Source organism: Mus caroli, unplaced genomic scaffold (assembly GCF_978045245.1).
Source record: "Mus caroli unplaced genomic scaffold, Mus_caroli_1 scaffold_15, whole genome shotgun sequence".
NCBI lineage: Eukaryota > Metazoa > Chordata > Mammalia > Rodentia > Muridae > Mus > Mus caroli.
Window position 1 is genome coordinate 29428278 of NW_028227270.1, and position 19208 is coordinate 29447485.

At 43.7% G+C, this 19208-nt stretch overlaps 1 protein-coding gene across 2 annotated transcripts in view; it reads left to right on the plus strand.

Annotated features, from left to right (window-relative positions):
- The window catches only part of Rasgrf2 (Ras protein specific guanine nucleotide releasing factor 2), a 233932-nt gene that overhangs the window by 179568 nt on the left and 35156 nt on the right, over window positions 1–19208 (plus strand). For both annotated transcript variants that reach the window (XM_029468511.2, XM_021180496.2), the window contains exon 18: window positions 15074–15177. In XM_029468511.2, coding sequence (XP_029324371.1) covers window positions 15074–15177 — 104 coding nt within the window. The remainder of the gene's footprint in view (window positions 1–15073; window positions 15178–19208) is intronic.

Consider the following 19208-nt stretch of genomic DNA (forward strand, 5'->3'; position numbering starts at 1 on the left):
CTGAGCTCCCAACCCTGAGTGTTGAAAATCTACTGTGAAAGCAACACAGTTGGACCCAGTGATGTCCTCAGATCCTATGTTCTCACTCTCAGCACTGTGAGGCAGGGAGAGACATGGTGGGGAATTAACCTTCCTCAAGACCTTCCACTCCCATCCTGAAGATTCGTGAGTCTGCTCTTGTTGCGTTTGGAAAAGAAGCCATGTGCCTCTTACTGAGGATGCTTTTGTTTGCTGGAGAAGTGGCTGCTCTTTTAGTAACTTCTCTTGCTGCTGTTATAAAACACTCAACAAAGGCCACTGAAAGGTATATTTTGGCTCGAGTTCATGAGTACAGTAAATGCTGGCAAGTAAGTCAGTCGCTCCATGGGAACCTGAGGTGGTAGATCACACTGCATCTCAAGTCAGAAAGCAGAAAGCAGATAGCAATGGATGCTGATGCTCAGCTCACTTGCTTCTTTTCATTCAGTCCAAGACCCCAGGTTACCAATGGTGTGGGCCTTCCCTCCTCAGTTAACCTGACCTTGATCATTTCTCACAGGTAGAGCCTATGACTATACCTCTGTGGCTAGAGAGACTCATCTTCTAGCTGTTATAGATCCTGTTAAGTTGATACTCACTATTAACTATCACATCTGTCATTTACAGTGGCCTGTGATCTGGTAAGGCCAAAGGAGGTTCTAAGGGGACATGAACCAGGTTGGCCTTACAGACAGTGGGGTAGTCACAAGCAGAGTAGTGAATGATCATCAAAGAGTCAAAATTTAAAAAGTGGTCATGAGAATAAACGGTGTCAAATGATTATGTACTTAAGGTCTGCCCCTTAGCTGGCCATGTGACCCTGCAGAAGCCTCACTAAGCCTTATGTTCCTAGCTTTGAGGTGAAGGTGGTTACCCTGAATTCATGGGGTTGTCATAAGGATTGAGAGGGATGAAACATGTGTCACTCTGTTAAATATATACTACTTGCTGTCTAAATGTTGAGTAAAAATATCCTGCTGTTTCTGTTGGCTTCGTTTTCCCTCTCAGTTTATAAACATCTTGAGAATGGAGACTGCTCTATTCTCTATAGATGTCTAGACTCCATCTTCCTGACAAAGTGCTGAGCTTAAATCAATGTATTTTGCCATGACTCATTTACTCTGTATCTCCTTGTGACTCACTTATGTGCTTGGGTGAATATGTACACACACACACACACACACACACACACACACACACACACACACACCACTATGAATTTTGCATGGGCAATTCATTATGAGTAATATAACTTCGAAAGGGTGGATGATTATCTAAGGTGTTAAGCCATTGGTGACCCAGTGAAAGCAGTGTAAGTTCTGGGCACAGTCAGGATACCCAGAAATTATTTTGTCAAACAAATGTGTGTTATATAATAATATTCATCACAATTGACTCTGTGTGTATGACAGATAATTGGGAGAGATGAGCCAAGAGGTATGTCAGTAGAGGTATGCAATAATAATGGTGGAGTACACTAGAACTATTCAGAAAAGAAAGGGAGTTTTAGAAGTGTTAATGCAGGCACTTTTGATGGACTGTATAAATAGTACAGCATCAGGAAGAGTGATAGAGACCAAGACCAGAAAGAGGAGGTTAAGAATATGCCAATGATCTCAGTTCACAATTAGCCAGGTGTTAACTGTTAGCAGGAAGTGGGAAGAAACAAAGCCAGTGAGCTACATGTTCTTCAAAGATGAGGCAGTGTGGTGTCATCCTCTCACCTCTGGCAAAACATAGTCTCTTATTATTTTGGAAAGGGCATGAGACAGATCCCTGGGTGTACCGTGAGTCAGAAGACATTGTCTGGCCTCTATTCAGTATAGAAACCAAAGGAAAATAATGGGATTCTTAGTTCATGAAGGCCAGTTCACGAACCAACATCTTAATAATTTGAAAAAAATATGTTTCCCACCTTCTGTCTTGAAAAGGTCACACATCTTCATGACTGCATTGTGTACACATTGTCATTGCCAAAGACAAGATCATATGAGATGGCTTGGGCTTAGAAACACTAGTTTAGATTTTCAGCAGATCCAGGGACCAGTTGGGGTATTTGTTGGGCTCAGCATCAAATTTGAGGTTAAGATAGCCAAAACAAACCCTTTCCTCTATAGGTTGCTGTGGTCACGGTGTTTTATCATAGAAACAGAAAAGTAACACGGCTGATTATGGAACAAACTCAGGCTATTGTGCATTGTCAGAAATGTTAGCAATCCTAGTGACAAACATGGACCACGAAAACCAAAGCTAACCTAACCTGAAGTGGTGATACTCTGGTAGAGGCATGAAACTGCAAATAGTAACAAGGGAAATAGAATTAAAAAGCTACATTACAAAATATTAACACAGAAGAACATTGTGAACGATAAATGGCAGAACAACATAGCTTTCGAAATCATGACGAGCAGACAATGTCACCTTCCTTCTGCCCTTCCTGCAACACATCTGTGAACTGACTGATGTAATCTGAGGATATGGTGCCTTACATTGGAAAGGAAATTAAAGTTGCAGCCGAAGACAAGGTTGTTAATCAACACTATCCACTAAGTCAACCTACTAGGAATTTAGAGAGTATTCCACCCAATGAAGGAATGCTTTTAAGGAGGACTTTTGCTTTTAATGGGTTTCACTGAATTCACAGTGCCAGTGAGATAGTGAGATAGCTTAGAGGGTGAAGGCACCTGCTACCAGTCCTGACAATTCCTGAGGACCACGTAAAGAAAGAACCAATGTCTGCAAGATGCACTCAGCCCTTTATGTGCATATGACCCCCAATATACATGCTAAATAAATAAGCAAAACATGAAAAAGGGTGACATTATAAATGATACATTTTGAGAACCCTGTAGTATTAATGCAGAAATCAATAATGGAAACAAATATGATAAGATCTCTCCATGTGAATGTCCAGAAAGAATAACTCTATAAAGACACAAGGCCAAGAATTGTTTGCCCGAATTGAATTGGGGGTTAGCAACAAAGGTGGACTGAGAGTTGGTGGTAGGAATACTTTTGGGGTGGTCAGAGTGCTCTCAGACTGGCTGTGGTTACAACTGCAGTGAGCTTACTTGTCATCGGTGAACATACTGATGGTGGGTGAATATCACGGCGTGTAAATGACACTTCAACTAACATGTAGTTCACTTCTTCCTATTCCTGTTGTTTACAGGCCTAGAGAACACTCATATTTTTATCTTCATCTGAAAACTTATTTTCGATGACTGTTGTGTCTGAGTTGAGAGCGTTGTCTAGAGCACTGTAATGCTTAGATTGCAGACCTCTTCAGAGCAAAGGTTGAAGCAAGTTAGGCGATTTCCCTTCAGTTCTCCTTAGGGATGTCACTGGAAGGAAAACCTTGGCTAGAACTCTGGAAACAGCTCTGTAGCATGCTCAGGGCAGCACCATCTCCAATCAAGTGGCAAGGCTTGTGGTTTGGGAGGTGGATAAGAAAGGAGCTTTTAATTGTGTGCATTTTCTTTCTCTCTTCAATTAGAGGTCTTATTATGTGCAAACTAGACTCAGCTAATTTATCCAACATTTAACTACCCGTGCATTTTGAGAATCATTTTATGCTGATATGGGCATTGATGAGATGAATGCCAGTTGTCAGCATTCTTACAAGAGATCTGAGCCTTAGATAGGTAAAGGACTCACTCCAATTCCTTCTTGGGATCATTCCATAATTGCCTTGTGCATCTTTCTGAGGGAGTCAATTAGGAACACACAGAACTATTGTAATTTCTGATACCAAGGCAGGCTCTCATAGCATTGAAAATTATCTTGGTGGTGACAGAATTGATCACACTGAGCAAATGGGGCTCTTGCCATAGCTGGTTGAGATCTGTGAATTTGATTTGATTTCCATCTCAGAGAGAATTTCAGAGGCAAGGAAAGTAAGCTCTTGTGAGTAGAATAAGTTTTTGTGAGTGACTGCAGTATGTAATATGGTTTGTCTTACTTAGGGTTTATGAACCCTAGCTGTGAACAGACACCATAACCAAAGACAATTCCTATAAAGAACAACATTTACTTGGGGCTGACTTACAGGTTTAGAGGTTCAGTCCATTATCATCAAGTGGGAGCTTGGCATCTTCTAGGCAAGTATGTCACAGGAGGAGCTGAGAGTTCTACATCTTCATCCAAAGGAAGCAGACTGTCCTCCAGGTGGCTAGGAAGAGGGTTTCAAAACTCACCCCTACAGGAAACACTTCCTCCAATTCGGCAATGGATTGCTCAGTAGGCCATGCTATTAAAAAGTCTAGAGTTTAATCATTTGCTAAGTTTCTTGAGCACTTCATAGCTGGAGATGACCTCTTAGTACTCAAGTGGAAATTATCCAAATGTTTTAGAAGTCAGTCTTCCTTCTATATAACACAACAGAAGAATGTTCTAGGGTTAGTACATCGAGATGGAATTTGTTATTATAACAAAATGCCAAAGCTTGTTAGGCAACTGCCTCTGGCATCTGACAAGAATGGCACCTCTTGGTTTTGAAGTGCAAATATTGTGTCACAGGCTGGTTGCTAGGCATTTAACACTAGTCAGTTGCTTACCGTTATCCGTAACAGTTAGTGTCAGGGAAGAAAGTAGCTAATTCCTAGGGAAGATAGTTGTGACAGAGAACTAGGTACCTAAGAAGAAAGGCTGGAGGAGGAGGCTTCCCACATAGATCTCAGGAATAACTTCTGAACAGTATGCAGAACTAGCCACCTCTGCTTAGGACAGGGAGGAGTGGGGCGAGGCAACAGGGAGACTGGAATCTGGACATCACTGTACAAGCAAGCTGTTGACATCACGATGATATTGACTTAACTACTCCTGCTACCCTGTGACTCCTACACCAGGATGTTGCAGTCCTGTAGTTCTGCTCTCTATGCCCATGCCTGCCTGACACAATGGCTGCAGTGACAGGAAAGAGCCCCATTGTGCTGATTTATTTCATTCAGAACCTGAGTTGTAGGGCCTGGAAAATACAAAGTTTAGAGTTGAGTCCCTGAGGCCCCGAGTACATGTCATCAATTGCATGTGTGAAAGAAAGCGGAGTTCCTTGCAGAAGCAGGTATGGAATAATGATAGCTATTAGATAATCATAATATTCAAACTCTTAAGGAGTGGTGCCTTCAGTTTGGTATCTTCCCAAGACCTTTTAACCCACAGGTCTCCTGCCCTCGAAATAAAGACAGATTGCAGACTTGAATTTGAGAGAAGAGCACAAAGGCCATCCTTGTGTGAGATGTTGCATCCCTCAGCAGCATCTCCCTCCCTCCCTCCCTGGGTGACTCTCGCATTTTACAGATCTCTACTCCAAGAGGCTAGTTTGCTCTTGGAAAGTTATATTTTTTAACTCAATTACACTTATTCACTGTAATTATTCACGTCTTTGCCCTCAAAACTGATTAAAACTTAGGAATCAGTATGTTAAAGGAATGATGAAGTTTAACAGTGAATATATTTCATTAATTCATACTTATATAAATCAAATGCTTTGATTTGGTAGGGAAAATTGTAAAAATACCTGGTAGACTGTCAAATCATTTCTAGACAGTTGAATCATTTCTTGGGAAGTTAAATAGAAAACACTTGCAGAATTTGTGGTTTATGAAAGGGCTCTCTCAGTCTAATGAATAGTGACAGCAACACAGACTTAGTAAGTAGAATCCTTGGGGCACCTCTGGCGCCTCCTGGCATTGCACAATAGTTAATGCATGTTAGGTTGATGCACAGGGCGTGTGTTCTGGTTAAGGATGGTGAGAGCCCTTTGCAGGAGGTAGAAGTTCTCTGTACGTGAGGTAAAGGTGCAAGGTGAGCTCAAAAGAGCAGTGTGAGACTACCTGTGCTTAGGAATTGAGGGTTTGCAGCCATAAACACTGAGCAGTCATTTGCCATTGAAATGATACAGGTCTGTACCTAAGACTGTCTGTAGCCTCTGTGGATATGTGGAAGATGGCCACAGCCAATCTGCAGCTAAACAGGGTGGGGAAACAGCCTGAGATGAGGCCAGTGTGATCCTGCCCTTGTGTGGAGGGAGTTTCTCTGAGGTTGTAGGCTTCTCAGCTATGCACAAGCATGTCTTCAGAGATCTCAGCAGCTAAGTTGAAAGCACTTCACAGTATCTTGCAGTTACAGTCCCTAGGGATGAAGGAATGGGAAGAAGTATGGTAAATTGCAAAGCAGGGAGGTTCAAGGACCTCCTGACTCAGGAAATGTCACAGTCTTCCAATAAATAGAAGTAATCAAGTGAATAATAATAATAATTAATAATAATAATAATAAACCCTTAAGGCTTACAAAAAATAAAAGCAATTAAATAGATTGGCTGAGACCTATTGTGTGTAAGGATCATCTGTCTGAAAAGAAATAAAAATATAACCCTGAGTCCCAAGTCCGTATCCAGTATTTCACCTGTGAAGCTCCCTCTCTTCAAAGCTGGCTTGCATGAGTAGAGCGGACCTCTGTTAACTTGCTTGGGCCATATGACAAACAGTTTCCCCACTGCTGGGTCTTGTCCAGTTCAGATACCTCTTTGCCTCTTTGCTTCTTCTCTTAATCTTCAGGAGGCCCACCATCCTGCATTATACCCTGACCTGACACTGTTCTACAAATCTCAGTCTTGAAACTTTACACATGAGAAATATGATTTTGGTCTATTTCCACTAAGGGGCCCTATATAATCCAATGGATGTAGCTGGATGTATGGAATTAGTATTGCTTGGCTATCTTAGATGTACTTACTGCCTAAGTGCCTAAATGTCTGCCTACAACGTCCTTAAGAAGACCTAGGGGAAGCAAGAAACACACATATGTCACTGTCACCCATGATGGAATCACAATAAGTGGAGGCCTCTCCAAGCAGATGGAAGGATCTATAGAGATTGAGGCGCTACAAGAAGAGCAGGACTAGAAAAGAGGAGAGTGTAGACCCATGGCCAGAGGCTGGGCATGAGTCAAGAGGAAATGAAGAAGAGACCTCAGAGGCATCTGGACAGCTCTTCTTATGTGAAGAGGAAGCTGAGATGCTGGGAGGAAAGCAGACTTTTCCTAGTGTGATGCAGACACTCAAAGATCCTTTTCCAAGTCATTCTTCCAGCCATGGCTTCCTGCAGTACCCAGAGGTGAGGGACAAGAATGAGGATGAAAGTGCAGAGGAAGTAGGACTAAAGCCAGTTGATGATGATGCACATCTTTAATTCCAGCACACGGGATGCAAAGACAGGCTAGTCTCTGAGTTTACGGCCAGCCTGGTCTGCAGAGTGAGTTAAAAACCACTTCTTTCCCCCAAAAGAAAGAGAACAAAGGTCTCCCCTGTGTCCTGCTAGTGATGCTGTCAATCTTCTGACCAGGTGGTGAGGTCTGCTGAGCATGGGGGGGATGGAGTAAGGAGGCACCATGCAGGTTGGTCCATTGTCTTTGGGGATAAGGGGTATTGGTGGTGGGGTGGTCCAAAGTCATTGGATTCATTGGATTGAAGGAATCTGAAGTGTCTATACCTGTCTTCCCAGAAGAAATGTTTATTTCTACAGTGAGAGCATTGGTTTGTCATATGTATGTACTTCCAGCAGCTGTTAATCCAGGGCCCGCCTTGTGGCCAGGGGTCCAGGAGTTAGTGCTGTGGTGATTAATGTGCATTTACCCATCTCCTCCTGTCTATGCCCATTCTGGAAGTAACAACGCCCAGCCGGAGTCAATGACTATGCCTTATAAACAGGCACCTAGGTGGGATGTGTCAGTGGGAAGAACTGGTAACATATCTTGCTTCTCATTCTACTGCCACCTTAGGTGGCTAAAGGTCTTCTGTAAACCTTGGTTCGTTTATCTATAAAGAATGAGGAATACATCTGTGGACCCATGAAAAGTAAAAGATGTAATGCTAAAAGATTGTTAGTCTGTTTTAAACTCAATGTGTAGTCGCTCCTTTGGGAGTCTTAAAGTATTTATTTTTCAAAGTAAATCCATAAAAGCAATTCAGTTGATAGTCTTTGTTACTGATTTTCTTGAGAGATGAAAGCAATGATATATCGATTCCCAATACTCCATGTATTTTTTAATCACAAATAATGGCAAACCTGTTGAGGTTCTCCTCAGTTTGTTCCTGATATGTCTATCACTCTGGAGGCGGTGGGGCCTGGGAGAATGGAGCTGATGCACGAGGTGGGCCAAAGCCTCATGCACTAGCCAACTTTATTCAGAGCATCAGACAATGTACCCTCTGGGTGTTAAGAAGAGTCCCATGAGTAAAGTGTCCAATCACAAGGACAAGCCACCTGCAGGAGGCAAGCTGCACACAGTGAAAACGAGTTTCTCCATGGAGGCATACCAACAAATACCAATAGCCAGTTATCATGAATGATCTGAAGTAAACTTAGGCCTATCCACTACTCCAGGAAGGGGCCCAAAAGCACATTCCAAGACCAATGTTGTGTTTTGAAGAAACAGAGGTCACAAGATTCTAGTTTTCTCAACCATGGGATTCCACCTCACACCAGTCAGAATGGCTAAGATCAAAAACTCAAGTGACAATAGATGCTGGCAAGGATGTGGAGAAAGAGAAACACTCCTCCATTGCTGGTAGGAGTGCAAGCTGGTACAATCACTTTGGAAATCAGGTTGGCGGTCCCTCAGAAAATTGGACATAGCACTACCAAAGGATCCAGCAATACCTCTCCTGTGCATATACCCAGAAGATGCTCCAACATGTAATAAGGACACATGATTCACTATGTTCATAGCAGCCTTATTTATAATAGCCAGAAGCTGGAAAGAACCCAGATGTCCCTCAACAGAGGAATGGATACAGAAAATGTGGTACATTTACACAATGAAGTACTACACAGCTTTTAAAAACAATGAATTTATGAAGTTCTTAGACAAATGAATGGGTCTGGAGGATATCATCCTGAGTGAGGTAACCCAATCACAAAAGAACTCACTTGATATGCACTCACTGATAAGTGGATATTAGCCCAGAAGCTCAGAATACCCAAGATACAATTCACAAAACACATGAAACTCAAGAAGGAAGACCAAAGTGTTGATACTTCCTTCCTTCTTATAAAGTGGAACAAAATACCCATGGAAGGAGTTACAGAAACAAAGTGTGAATTAGATACTGAAGCAATGACCATCCAGAGACTGCCCCACCTGGGGATCCATCCCATAAACAACCACCAAAACCAGACACTACTGTAGATGCCAACAAGAGCTGGCTGACAGGAGCCTGATATAGTTGTCTCCTGAGAGGCTCTGCCAGTGCCTGACAAATACAGAAGTGGATGCTCACAGTCATCTATTGGACAGAGCACAGGGTCCTCAATGAAGGAGCTAGAGAAAGTACCCAGGGAGCTGAAGGGCTTTGCAGCCCCGTAGGAGAAACAACAATATGAACTAACCGGTACCTCCAGAGCTCCCTGGGACTAAATCACCAACCAAAGAAAACATGTGGTGGGGCTCTAGCTGCATATGTAGCAGAGGATGGCCTAGTCGGTCATCAATAGGAGGAGAGGCCCTTGGTCCTGTGAAGGTTCTATGTCCCAGTATAGGGGAATGCCAGGGCCAGGGAGCGGGAGTGGGTGGGTTGGTGAGCGAGGGGAGGGGGGTGTGGGGGGAGGGGATAGGCAGTTTTTGGAGGGGAAACCAGGAAAGGGGATAACATTTGAAATGTAAATAAAGAAAATATCTACTAAAAAATAAAAATAATAAGATCCTAGTTTTCTCATAAGCACTCAGAATTCTCACACATTCTTCAACCATGCTCCAGCACTGCTACAGTTAATGGCACATAGGGGAGAGGGGACCTGAGATAAACCCAAGTAGGGATTAAAAACCGAAGGATAAGAACACATTTATACAAAGATATAAAAAAAAAAAAAAACAGACAGACAAACCTCAGTCTGCTCTATGTTTACTGTTCCATCCCTGTGTTCTTAACAGACCCGCAGAAGCTGTCCCTTCACATTATAAAGTTATGCTTTGATTGACACCTTTCCTTCTGCAGGCCTGCATTTTAATGATGAGATCATAGAAGATGGACAACGGGGTTTGTCAGCGAATGTAAGGACATGTCAGGGCTTCTCATACACAACGAACCCCTCTCTTCAGCAGAAGTTACCAGAACAGTCACGTTCTGCATGCTGGGTACTGTTCTGGTAAGGCTAGCAGGATGTTCCTCGGACGGCTACCTGGAAATGAGAGCAGAATTAAAGAGAAAAGAAATAGAAATGTCCTGACAGTGAAATGAGATCTGAACCAAGAACTACTTCATGTATATAAAATAGTAATTCACTTTCTCCCACTCTCTGTGTTGAGTAGGGTTTTCTGTCCCTTGTCACCCGAGAACTGCTGACAGTGCAGTGAAATGGATATAACTGTATGCACTTGTGGTTCCCACAGCAAGTGCCCACCATCTCCTAGCCATCATCTCTAAAGACTGTCAGTCACAGACTCCCTGGTACACTAATGTACAGCATGACGCGTGCGCACATCTCCTCCTTGTCTGCATTGGTCTCTTTCCTTTAGTTTATTAGATTGTGGCATAACACACATTATTACTTCATTCTTAGGAAGATATTCTGTACATACCTTACAGAAACGGAACATTAATTTGAAGGTCATGCGGTGGGAGGAGAGGCAAGGTAGGCACCTCACTTATCTCCGTGGCCTGCGGGCTTTATATTTTCTATCTGTAACTGCTTGGAAGGTTATCTCCATCCCCACCAGAAAAAGAAACCTCATGAGAGTGAGGAATATGTCTCCTCAGCACACACAGTGATGTGCAGTTTGTGGAATGCAGCAGGCTCCCTGAAGATAATGACCTAGCCATGAGATTATACCTAGAAGACTGGGAGGACAGAGAATGGAGCGACAGTTGTCATGGGCAGGAGCTGTAGCTGTGGTGAGCAAAAGCTGTAGCTATGAGATATATATATATATATATATATATATATATATATATATATATATATATACATACATATATATATACACATATATATATATGATATATATATATCATAACTGAATACATAGGAGCTGTAGATGTGGTATATATAAGCCATAGCTGCAGTGCACAGGTCCTATAGCAAGGCTGTATAGGAGCTGTAGATGCGGTATATATGAATCATAGCTATGGTGTGTGGGAGCTATACCTATGGTGCACAGGTATATCTATAGTATGTTATGTTTTATAAAAAAGGAAGCAGAATATGTTTGATAGAGCCAGGAATGGTGAGGTGAGAGGGATACCACACTGGGCCCATACTGAGGCGTCCCTTTTGAGGTACCAGCCATACAATGGATATAGTATGGAATAGAGTTTATTAGGGGCAATGGGAAGGGAAGTTGAGAAGGGAGTAGAGGTAGAGAAAGAGAGAGGGGGGAGGAGGAGAAGGGAGAGGAGGAAGAGAGACTGGACAGGAACACATGGAGAGAAGGGAAACGGAGCTGGGGAGAGAGGGAGGAGAAAGGGATCAGGGAGAAAAAAGAGTCAGAGATAATAAAGGAGTGAGGAAGGGGCAAACAGCCCCTTTTATAGTAAGCCAGGCCTACCTGGCAGTAGCCAGGTAACTGCTGGGCAGAGCCTAGGCAGAATGCTAACGTGATATACAGGAGCTATAGCTGTGGTGTATAGGAGCTGTAGACATGGTATATATGAATCATAGCTGTGGTGTATTTGTTCTGTAGCTGTGGTGTACAGGAGCTATAGATATGTGTATGAGAGCTGGAAATGTAGTATATATGGAACATAACTGTTGGTGGGAGCTATGGTTGTGGTTTATAGGATCTATAGCTGTCATGCACAGGAGCTATAGTTAAGTCATATAGGACACAAGAACTGTAACTACAATACACTTGTGTGGAGCTCAGTCTTAGAATAGTGACAAAAGACACAGGAAATAGGGAAATCTAACAAGTACTAAGTGTTAAAGATGTGATCACTGAATGGGAAAAACAAGCACGGAGAGTCTTGGTTTCTCTTCGAAGAGCTCAGGCCATGGCTGTCCCTGTAAAGAGTGAAGTTGGAGGTAAAGAAGCAAAATCTGAGCTTTGGATCTGTTTCTTAAGAGAGAAGAAGTTGCTATTAATATGGAAATATTCCTAGTTGTCTTGGAAGAATAGTTTGTGGGGATTTTAGAGAGGGTGGAAATGCATAGGAGACCCACAAGAGAAGGCTGTGATGGTGACAGAACAAAGATGGCAGGAGAAGATGCTCAGCTGGTCTCGGGTATGGTGGACCCAACCTCCCATGGCTTCTGAAAGTTAATGCAGATTATTTAAACATAGACCTGCTGACCAGCCTGTCCTATCGCCTGCTTTCAAATCTCACTTCACCCACTGTAGGAGTTATATGATATAACTCATAATACAGACATGCACACAGACATGCATGCATTTACACACATGTGCACACATATGCACACATATGCATAGCCAACACACATGCTCATACCCACATCATATATACATACAGATATACATAATACAAGCACATATACATTCATATACACACATGCCCACATATGTTCACATATATACATGCACATACATGCATGTATGTATACACATGTACAGATGCACATGCAGGCCCACACACATGCTCTCACACACACACACATACCTCACACACGTAGTGCACATACATACACATATATATGCACAATGCACTCACACACATACATAAACATATACTCATACATAATACCCACATGCACGCATATATACTCATGTGTATGCACACACACACACACACACACACACACACACACACAAACACACATTCTCTAAAGGGTACTCATCACCACCATGGATGTGCAGATGGCCCTCATCTTCTTCATTTAATTAATTCTGGTCACAATACATTAAACTGGTTTCAGGCCTCATTAACAGGCCATATGAAGGTTTAAAAATACGAAACAAATCAAAGGCCAACAAAACACGGGTCTATATAATTGCCATGTAGGGACATAGTTACCTGGAGAAAAGAGCACACTATGTTTGGTTTGCTTTTTTTTCTTTCTCTTGCATATTGTTAATGGTACTGAATTACAGGACTTTTTCATACAAGTATATATAGTATGTTGAACATATTCCTTCTCATAACCCCTTCCATCTCCCATCCAGTCCTTCCCCAGGGTTACCACAGTATGCTGCAGACTTTTCAGAGGACCTTATGACCAAGAGGCTAGTTTCCTGTTGAAAAGTTATTTTTCTAACCAAATCACCCCCATTCACTGTAATCAGCAAAGTCTCTGCCATCAAAACTGGGTCAAGTGTGATCTTGAAAAATTTAGTCATCAATGTTCTAGGACTGCTGAAGGAGGAGGGAGAGCCAGTCTTCTTTAACAGTGTGGATTCTGGTAGGTCACCCACACTTCAGGGGATGGCCCCATACCCAGGAGTCTGGAGAGACAGAAAGGAAGAGGAAGACAGAGATGGGGAGGGGAGGGGAGACAGGGAGAATGGAGAACATATTGAAGGCAGATGGATCTGGAAAGTCAGGGGGAGAAATGGAGAAAGATCAAAATAGCTATTTGAAAATTTCAAATAACTAATATGAATACATTTTTAAATAAGTTGGTTTACAGATTTATGAAGGGAACATAAGACCAGAACTCTGGTTCCGGGCAGTGAGACCTGACTAAGAGTGCTCTGGATAGAGCTAAGCTCAGAGACACTGTGAGCTCCGGGACCTTTGCCAGTTTGCAGTGCCTCTCTCCTATCACTTGTCTGTAAGCAGAGATAGCATCTCTCCTATGCAGTGGCTCTTCTTGTAAAAGAAGCCACGTTACTTAAGATTCTACACTTGGAGCCTGGTCATGTGATTAACAACGTTTCCTGTCTCAGGGTTAAATTGCAGGCCATTCATGATGGCCTGGAACAGTGTGCCTGAGTTAGAACAGCAACACATATGAATATCTTTCCATGGCAGCAACCCAGAGACACTCTTGTAAACATGCAGATCAGAGTGCAAGCCTTTACAGAGTTTTGGATCACAGAATATTTTTAAAAGTGGGATCAGTGTGAAGTATTAAATGTTTTATTGATAACAAAAAGGTGACTAAGACCATGATGTGGCAGCACAGAGGGACTCACACACACTGGACCAGAGATGGGAATAGAATTTGGAAGTAGAAATCTTGCCCAGTGTGTATAAAGTCCAAGATCATTATACCTGCCCACCCCACAAAAAGACACCAGAGAAACACTGAATTATAATAATGGCTGACATTTGAGCACTTGCTCTTGTGAAGGAACTGGGCTAAACACTTAACATTTATTAGTTATTAAGCATAATGTCACAGCAACTCTATTAGACAGAAACATGGGGGACATCAAAGACCAGTCGGTAAAGAAATGATATAATTTACAGAACTCGGGACAACTGCTTCAAACCAGGCAGTCTTTTTGTTTCAACTTATTTTATTTTCAACTGACCAACAAAATGACATAAATATTATCTATTTATGGAATATAAAAGAGATGCTTTTACATATTTACATTGTGAGGTGATTAAAACCTATCGTCAGAGCAATCATTTCATGTACTTACAAGTTTTCTGAGGTGAAAACATTTGGAATCCATAATTTTTGCTACTTTTAAATACTTCTTTTTCAAGCATCAGCTACACTGTTGCATGCAGACGAACAATAGAGTGTCTGTCTCACCTACAAGGCCACCTCCATCTCCCAATAGAATTGCCTCTGTGGCAAAGCTATAATCCACACTGGCTACAGTGCTTTTGTCAATGTTCCCTCTTGGCTTTGTATGTGGATGGTGAGAGGCATAAAGGGAAGTGTTAATGTCATTAGCAGAATGCTAGCTCTCCTCGGTGGCCTTTAATAAATATGTGTGCATTATTCATGTAATTGCACCTGTGCCTGCATTGGGCTGGCGGGAGAGTATAATAGGTAAGCAGAATTCACAGGTCTGAAACCTCTTTCCCTCCCTGCCACGATGTAGCATTTTGTGAGTTTCACCAACGGGAGTCCTAAAATAAATGACCTTTCCCAATGCCTGGGGTCCAGCCCTAACTGCAGTGTGTGTTTCTTTTCCTTCAAAGGATTTAACAACGAGAGAACATGTGACAAGGAGTTCATCATACGGAGAACAGCCACCAATCGAGTCCTGAATGTCCTCCGTCACTGGGTCTCAAAGCATGCACAGGTAATTCCGACTTTGCAGCAATGACTTTCAGTGATTTTGTGTTTCATTCCCTTTGCAAGTCGTTACACAGGTAAACCATCTCCTGACACACAGTTAGAAGCCCTGGGATTTAGAAGCTAAGAAGGGAAGATGTATGTGCAACATACAAAAAAAAAACCAGCCACACCTGTGGCCAACATTGCTGTCACATCTGCAGATAGTCTGACTGAAGCTCCCTCTTCCCTCAGAAACTGCCCTGGAGCATCTGGGGACCTTTCTCAGGGTCCCCTCTGACCATAGAGCCCTGCTGGAGAGGCCTCCACCGTCAGTGGTACCCATAGCCTCCGTAGGCAAACATGACAGTGACTCCACAAATACAAGGCCAAAAATACATTTGTATCTGATCAGAGAGGGTTTCTCACCAATTCACAGAATGTCTTACCTAGTGTTGTTGTTTTTTTAATTTTTTATTTTATTTTAATTAGGTATTTTCTTCATTTACATTTCCAATGTTATCCCAAAAGTCCCCCATGCCCTCCCCCCCACTCCCCTACCCACCCACTTCCACTCCTAGTGTTGTTTTATGTTTCCATTCCAAGTTCTATTCAAAAACTTCATAGAGTTTTTTTTCCCCTGCATTTACAAAACAAACCCAGGCCTCTCTTTACCTTGTTAGTTCAGAGAATGAACAATTCTTTACTAACCTTATGTCCGGCCTCCCTGGAACTGACGTTGGCTAGTAGGCTATAAGGTGAGTTGGCGAAAGAGACCAGGGCCCTGATTGGCTCAGATCAAAAATGTGGCAAAGTATAAAGACCGTTTTGAGTTAAGCATGAAACACAGCACATTTGTGATTCAGACCCCTCCTGCTAAGAGCAGGAGAGGTCCCTTTTGCCTCCATGCACTTGGCCCTGAGGCACACTTGGCAGATGTGCCTGCCCTGAGCCGTGTGTGCCTGTCTCCATTCCACTAGTTCTGTGGTCCTGGGCACATGGACATCTGCTTGGTTGTTCAGTTGAACTGAGTTTACAATTTAAGGCTGTCGCTGTGTACTGCCCCACAGGGTCACTTTCTGCCCTTTAGTTTCCAAAGGCAGCCAAAACACAGGCTGAGTCTGTAAATGGACCCACAAGCTGGGCTCTGCACTACAGTATGTATTGACATTGCTGTGGAAAGGAAGCATTTTCATGAAGCACACATGTGCATGCACGCACATACACACACCTCCTGTGTATCTTGTACACAGTTCTCGGTCTCTGCACGTAGCAGGGCTGTGCTGCTTTTAGCTCCTATGGCACTGTTATCTTCTGAGGGACTTCTAGGCTGGAGAGTCAGCTCAGACCTGTCACTCACACACTCATGTGTGGCTGTCACATGACGATGCATTTCAGGGCAGTTTTGTTTTGTTTTGTTTTCTGGGTTTTCTCTTGATTGGCCATTTTGAAGCCACTCACTCCACTTACTTGAGACATCTCACAGACATGGAATGATGGTGGAAAGAGAGCTACAGCTGTGACTTTGGGTTGCAGTTTTCTTCCTCCAACTCTGGCCATGTCTGAATGGCCAGTGGCAAGGGAAGGACCATTCAGATTTTCCTTTTCCTGGGCCCAGGGGACACCTTTAGGAGCACGAGATCAGACGAATGACCCAGTTCGATAAACAAGCTCCTTCCCCCACCAAATCCAGGCACAGAGCATTGTTACTGTTATTTTTTCTGTCTTCTCTCTTTGTCCACTAGTGAGAGCTGTGTACTGGGATGAGTGGGGGCAACTAACACCCATGTGGTCTCTGACCTCAAGGAGTTTCCAGCCATGGGAAAGGTGGCCGCTCTCATCCATTGTGCTTAGCGTTATTCCTGTGCAGCTGTCTTCCCTCTGGCTCTTGTGGTTGCCTCAGACTTTCAGGCAGAGGACCAGAGGCTTGGGGTTGGGGGTAGGGTGCGGTGGAGAGTGGGGACAGGCAGAGGAAGCAAAGACTTCAAACCCTTAAGGAGTTTGAAGGCCACCTAAGAAGGACAAGAAAGCTCCTGAAAGCAACCCAGCCACAGTCCTGCTCACCCACCAGTGGAAAGTCAAGATGAGAGGGGTCAGAGAGAGTTTCAGGGTCGGTTTCCTGAGACATGGGGAAGGGACAGAGTTGCTTCTCCATCAGGCAGCTGCAGAAGACACAGTTTGAGGAAGCCATCAGCCATATGCCCTGAGGGAGGATGCCACATAAGGTGTTTGCTGGGGCACAGTGAGGAACTCTGCAGCCTGTCAGATACTGGAAGAGGCTGGAAGTGCCAGATTGGAAATCCAGGACCTTGGGGAGTTGAAAATGACTCACAAGAGGCCAGACATTACCTGGGTCAGGTAAGCTGGCCAAAGTGTCCAGCAGAGTCCTCTTCAAAATCCCATCAACATGCCCACAAGAGCTAATCACTGTGCCTCTGTCACAACCAGAGGAGCCAAAGCCCAGGTGATCCACCTGCATATCACTCCAGACTTAGCTCTTTTCCCCCAAGTGTCTGCAGCCACAGCTAAGGTGGACAGTTAAGGTGGAGGGAGCTGAAGAAACCTTTTATGCCACTTTCCAGGCTTAGACCAGGCCAGGTGTGGACAGAGTCACACATGTTACTTGTGTGGACTGCACAAGACCCTGGTTGCAGCCAAAAGGCCCCAGGAGGGTAGCACCTGCGGACAGTGGAGGCTGGTTTACAGCAACTAAACAGGCCTGGCTAGAGGCCGTGAGGGTGACTGGTGACTCCATTCACAGTCCTGCTTCTGTTCAGAGCCCGTTTCACTGGCTGCGTTCAAATAACCCAGCCATCAAGTTTCTAACTCAGTTCAGTCTTCTTACAGGAATTTTGTGGCAAACTAAGGAAAACATATTTATCTGAAAAAAAGAAGGATTTTTAAATTCATATTGAATTATATGGTTTCTTCCTTTTGATTGAGCTGTGCTAGACTTCACATAAATAGTCCTGAGCTTAAGTGTGTATCAGTGATCACTGTAGTGACCAAATCCCTGAAATCCCATCCTGTTCAAGACAGGGAGCCCATTCCCTAATAGCTGAGGTAATACTCCAGGGAGAGGCATGAGTCTGTGCTAACAAGGCTCTCATCACTGAGGGTGTGGCTAGGTACCTTAGAGATGGGGTGGGGTGGGGAGTAAAGACTGATTTACAATGAGACCCCTGCTCTGGCATTTGCTGGCTCAGGTTCTAGACTTCTTCCCCTAGAAAAATCCAAATAATGGCAGTTCTTCCTGTGAGCCATGGGGATAATGACATGAGGTGACTCATGTAGTGGGCTGGTGTAGATGGCTGCTCTTGGGGGAGGGAGTCTTGTGTCTACACCCTGACCTCAGGTAAGCAGAATGCCAGCCCTACAGCTGACTGGCAAAGATGCTGAATCCTCAGAGGGCAGCAGATGCCCTCTGAGGTCTTTAGGAGTTTGGTAGAAATGCTGCACTTTATCTGCACTGCCCAGCGCAGTGGCTTCTGAACTCATGTAGCTGATTGGTCTCCTGTGGGTAGCTAGCATGGAAGAAGCATTGAGGTTTTTATCACTTAATTAAAATGAGATCACTATAAATACAAACCAGAGATCTGTCAGGAAAAGACCCAAGGCTGAGACTGGAGTTCTTGCAGCCTTGCCCCCATGGTCTCTGGCACAACCATGGTAGGAAGCTGAGAAGGAAGGCCCCTCCTTGTGGAGAGAAAACCAAACCTTTACATAATTCCAGTGTGATAGTGAAATCACAGGAGAAGATGAAAGTCCCTCCCTCCCCTGGAAGGAAAGGACCAGAGTGCCTTCCTGTGTCCTGCCACAGAAATAGGAATGTGCCTGAGTGAGTCACAGAAACCAGAGAAGCAGGCACTGGCGCTATTGATCCCCACTGAGAAGCTTGCTCAAGGATGTCTGGGTCAGAGGGGGATGCAACTGCCCTCCCTCCCTCCCTCCCTCCTTTCCAACTGTTGCTTATTTTGTCAGTGGTTTAATTAATTAATTAATTATTTCTTGGCTTCACGCTGCAAAACACAGAACTCAGTGTCTCGTCAGAGAGTTCAG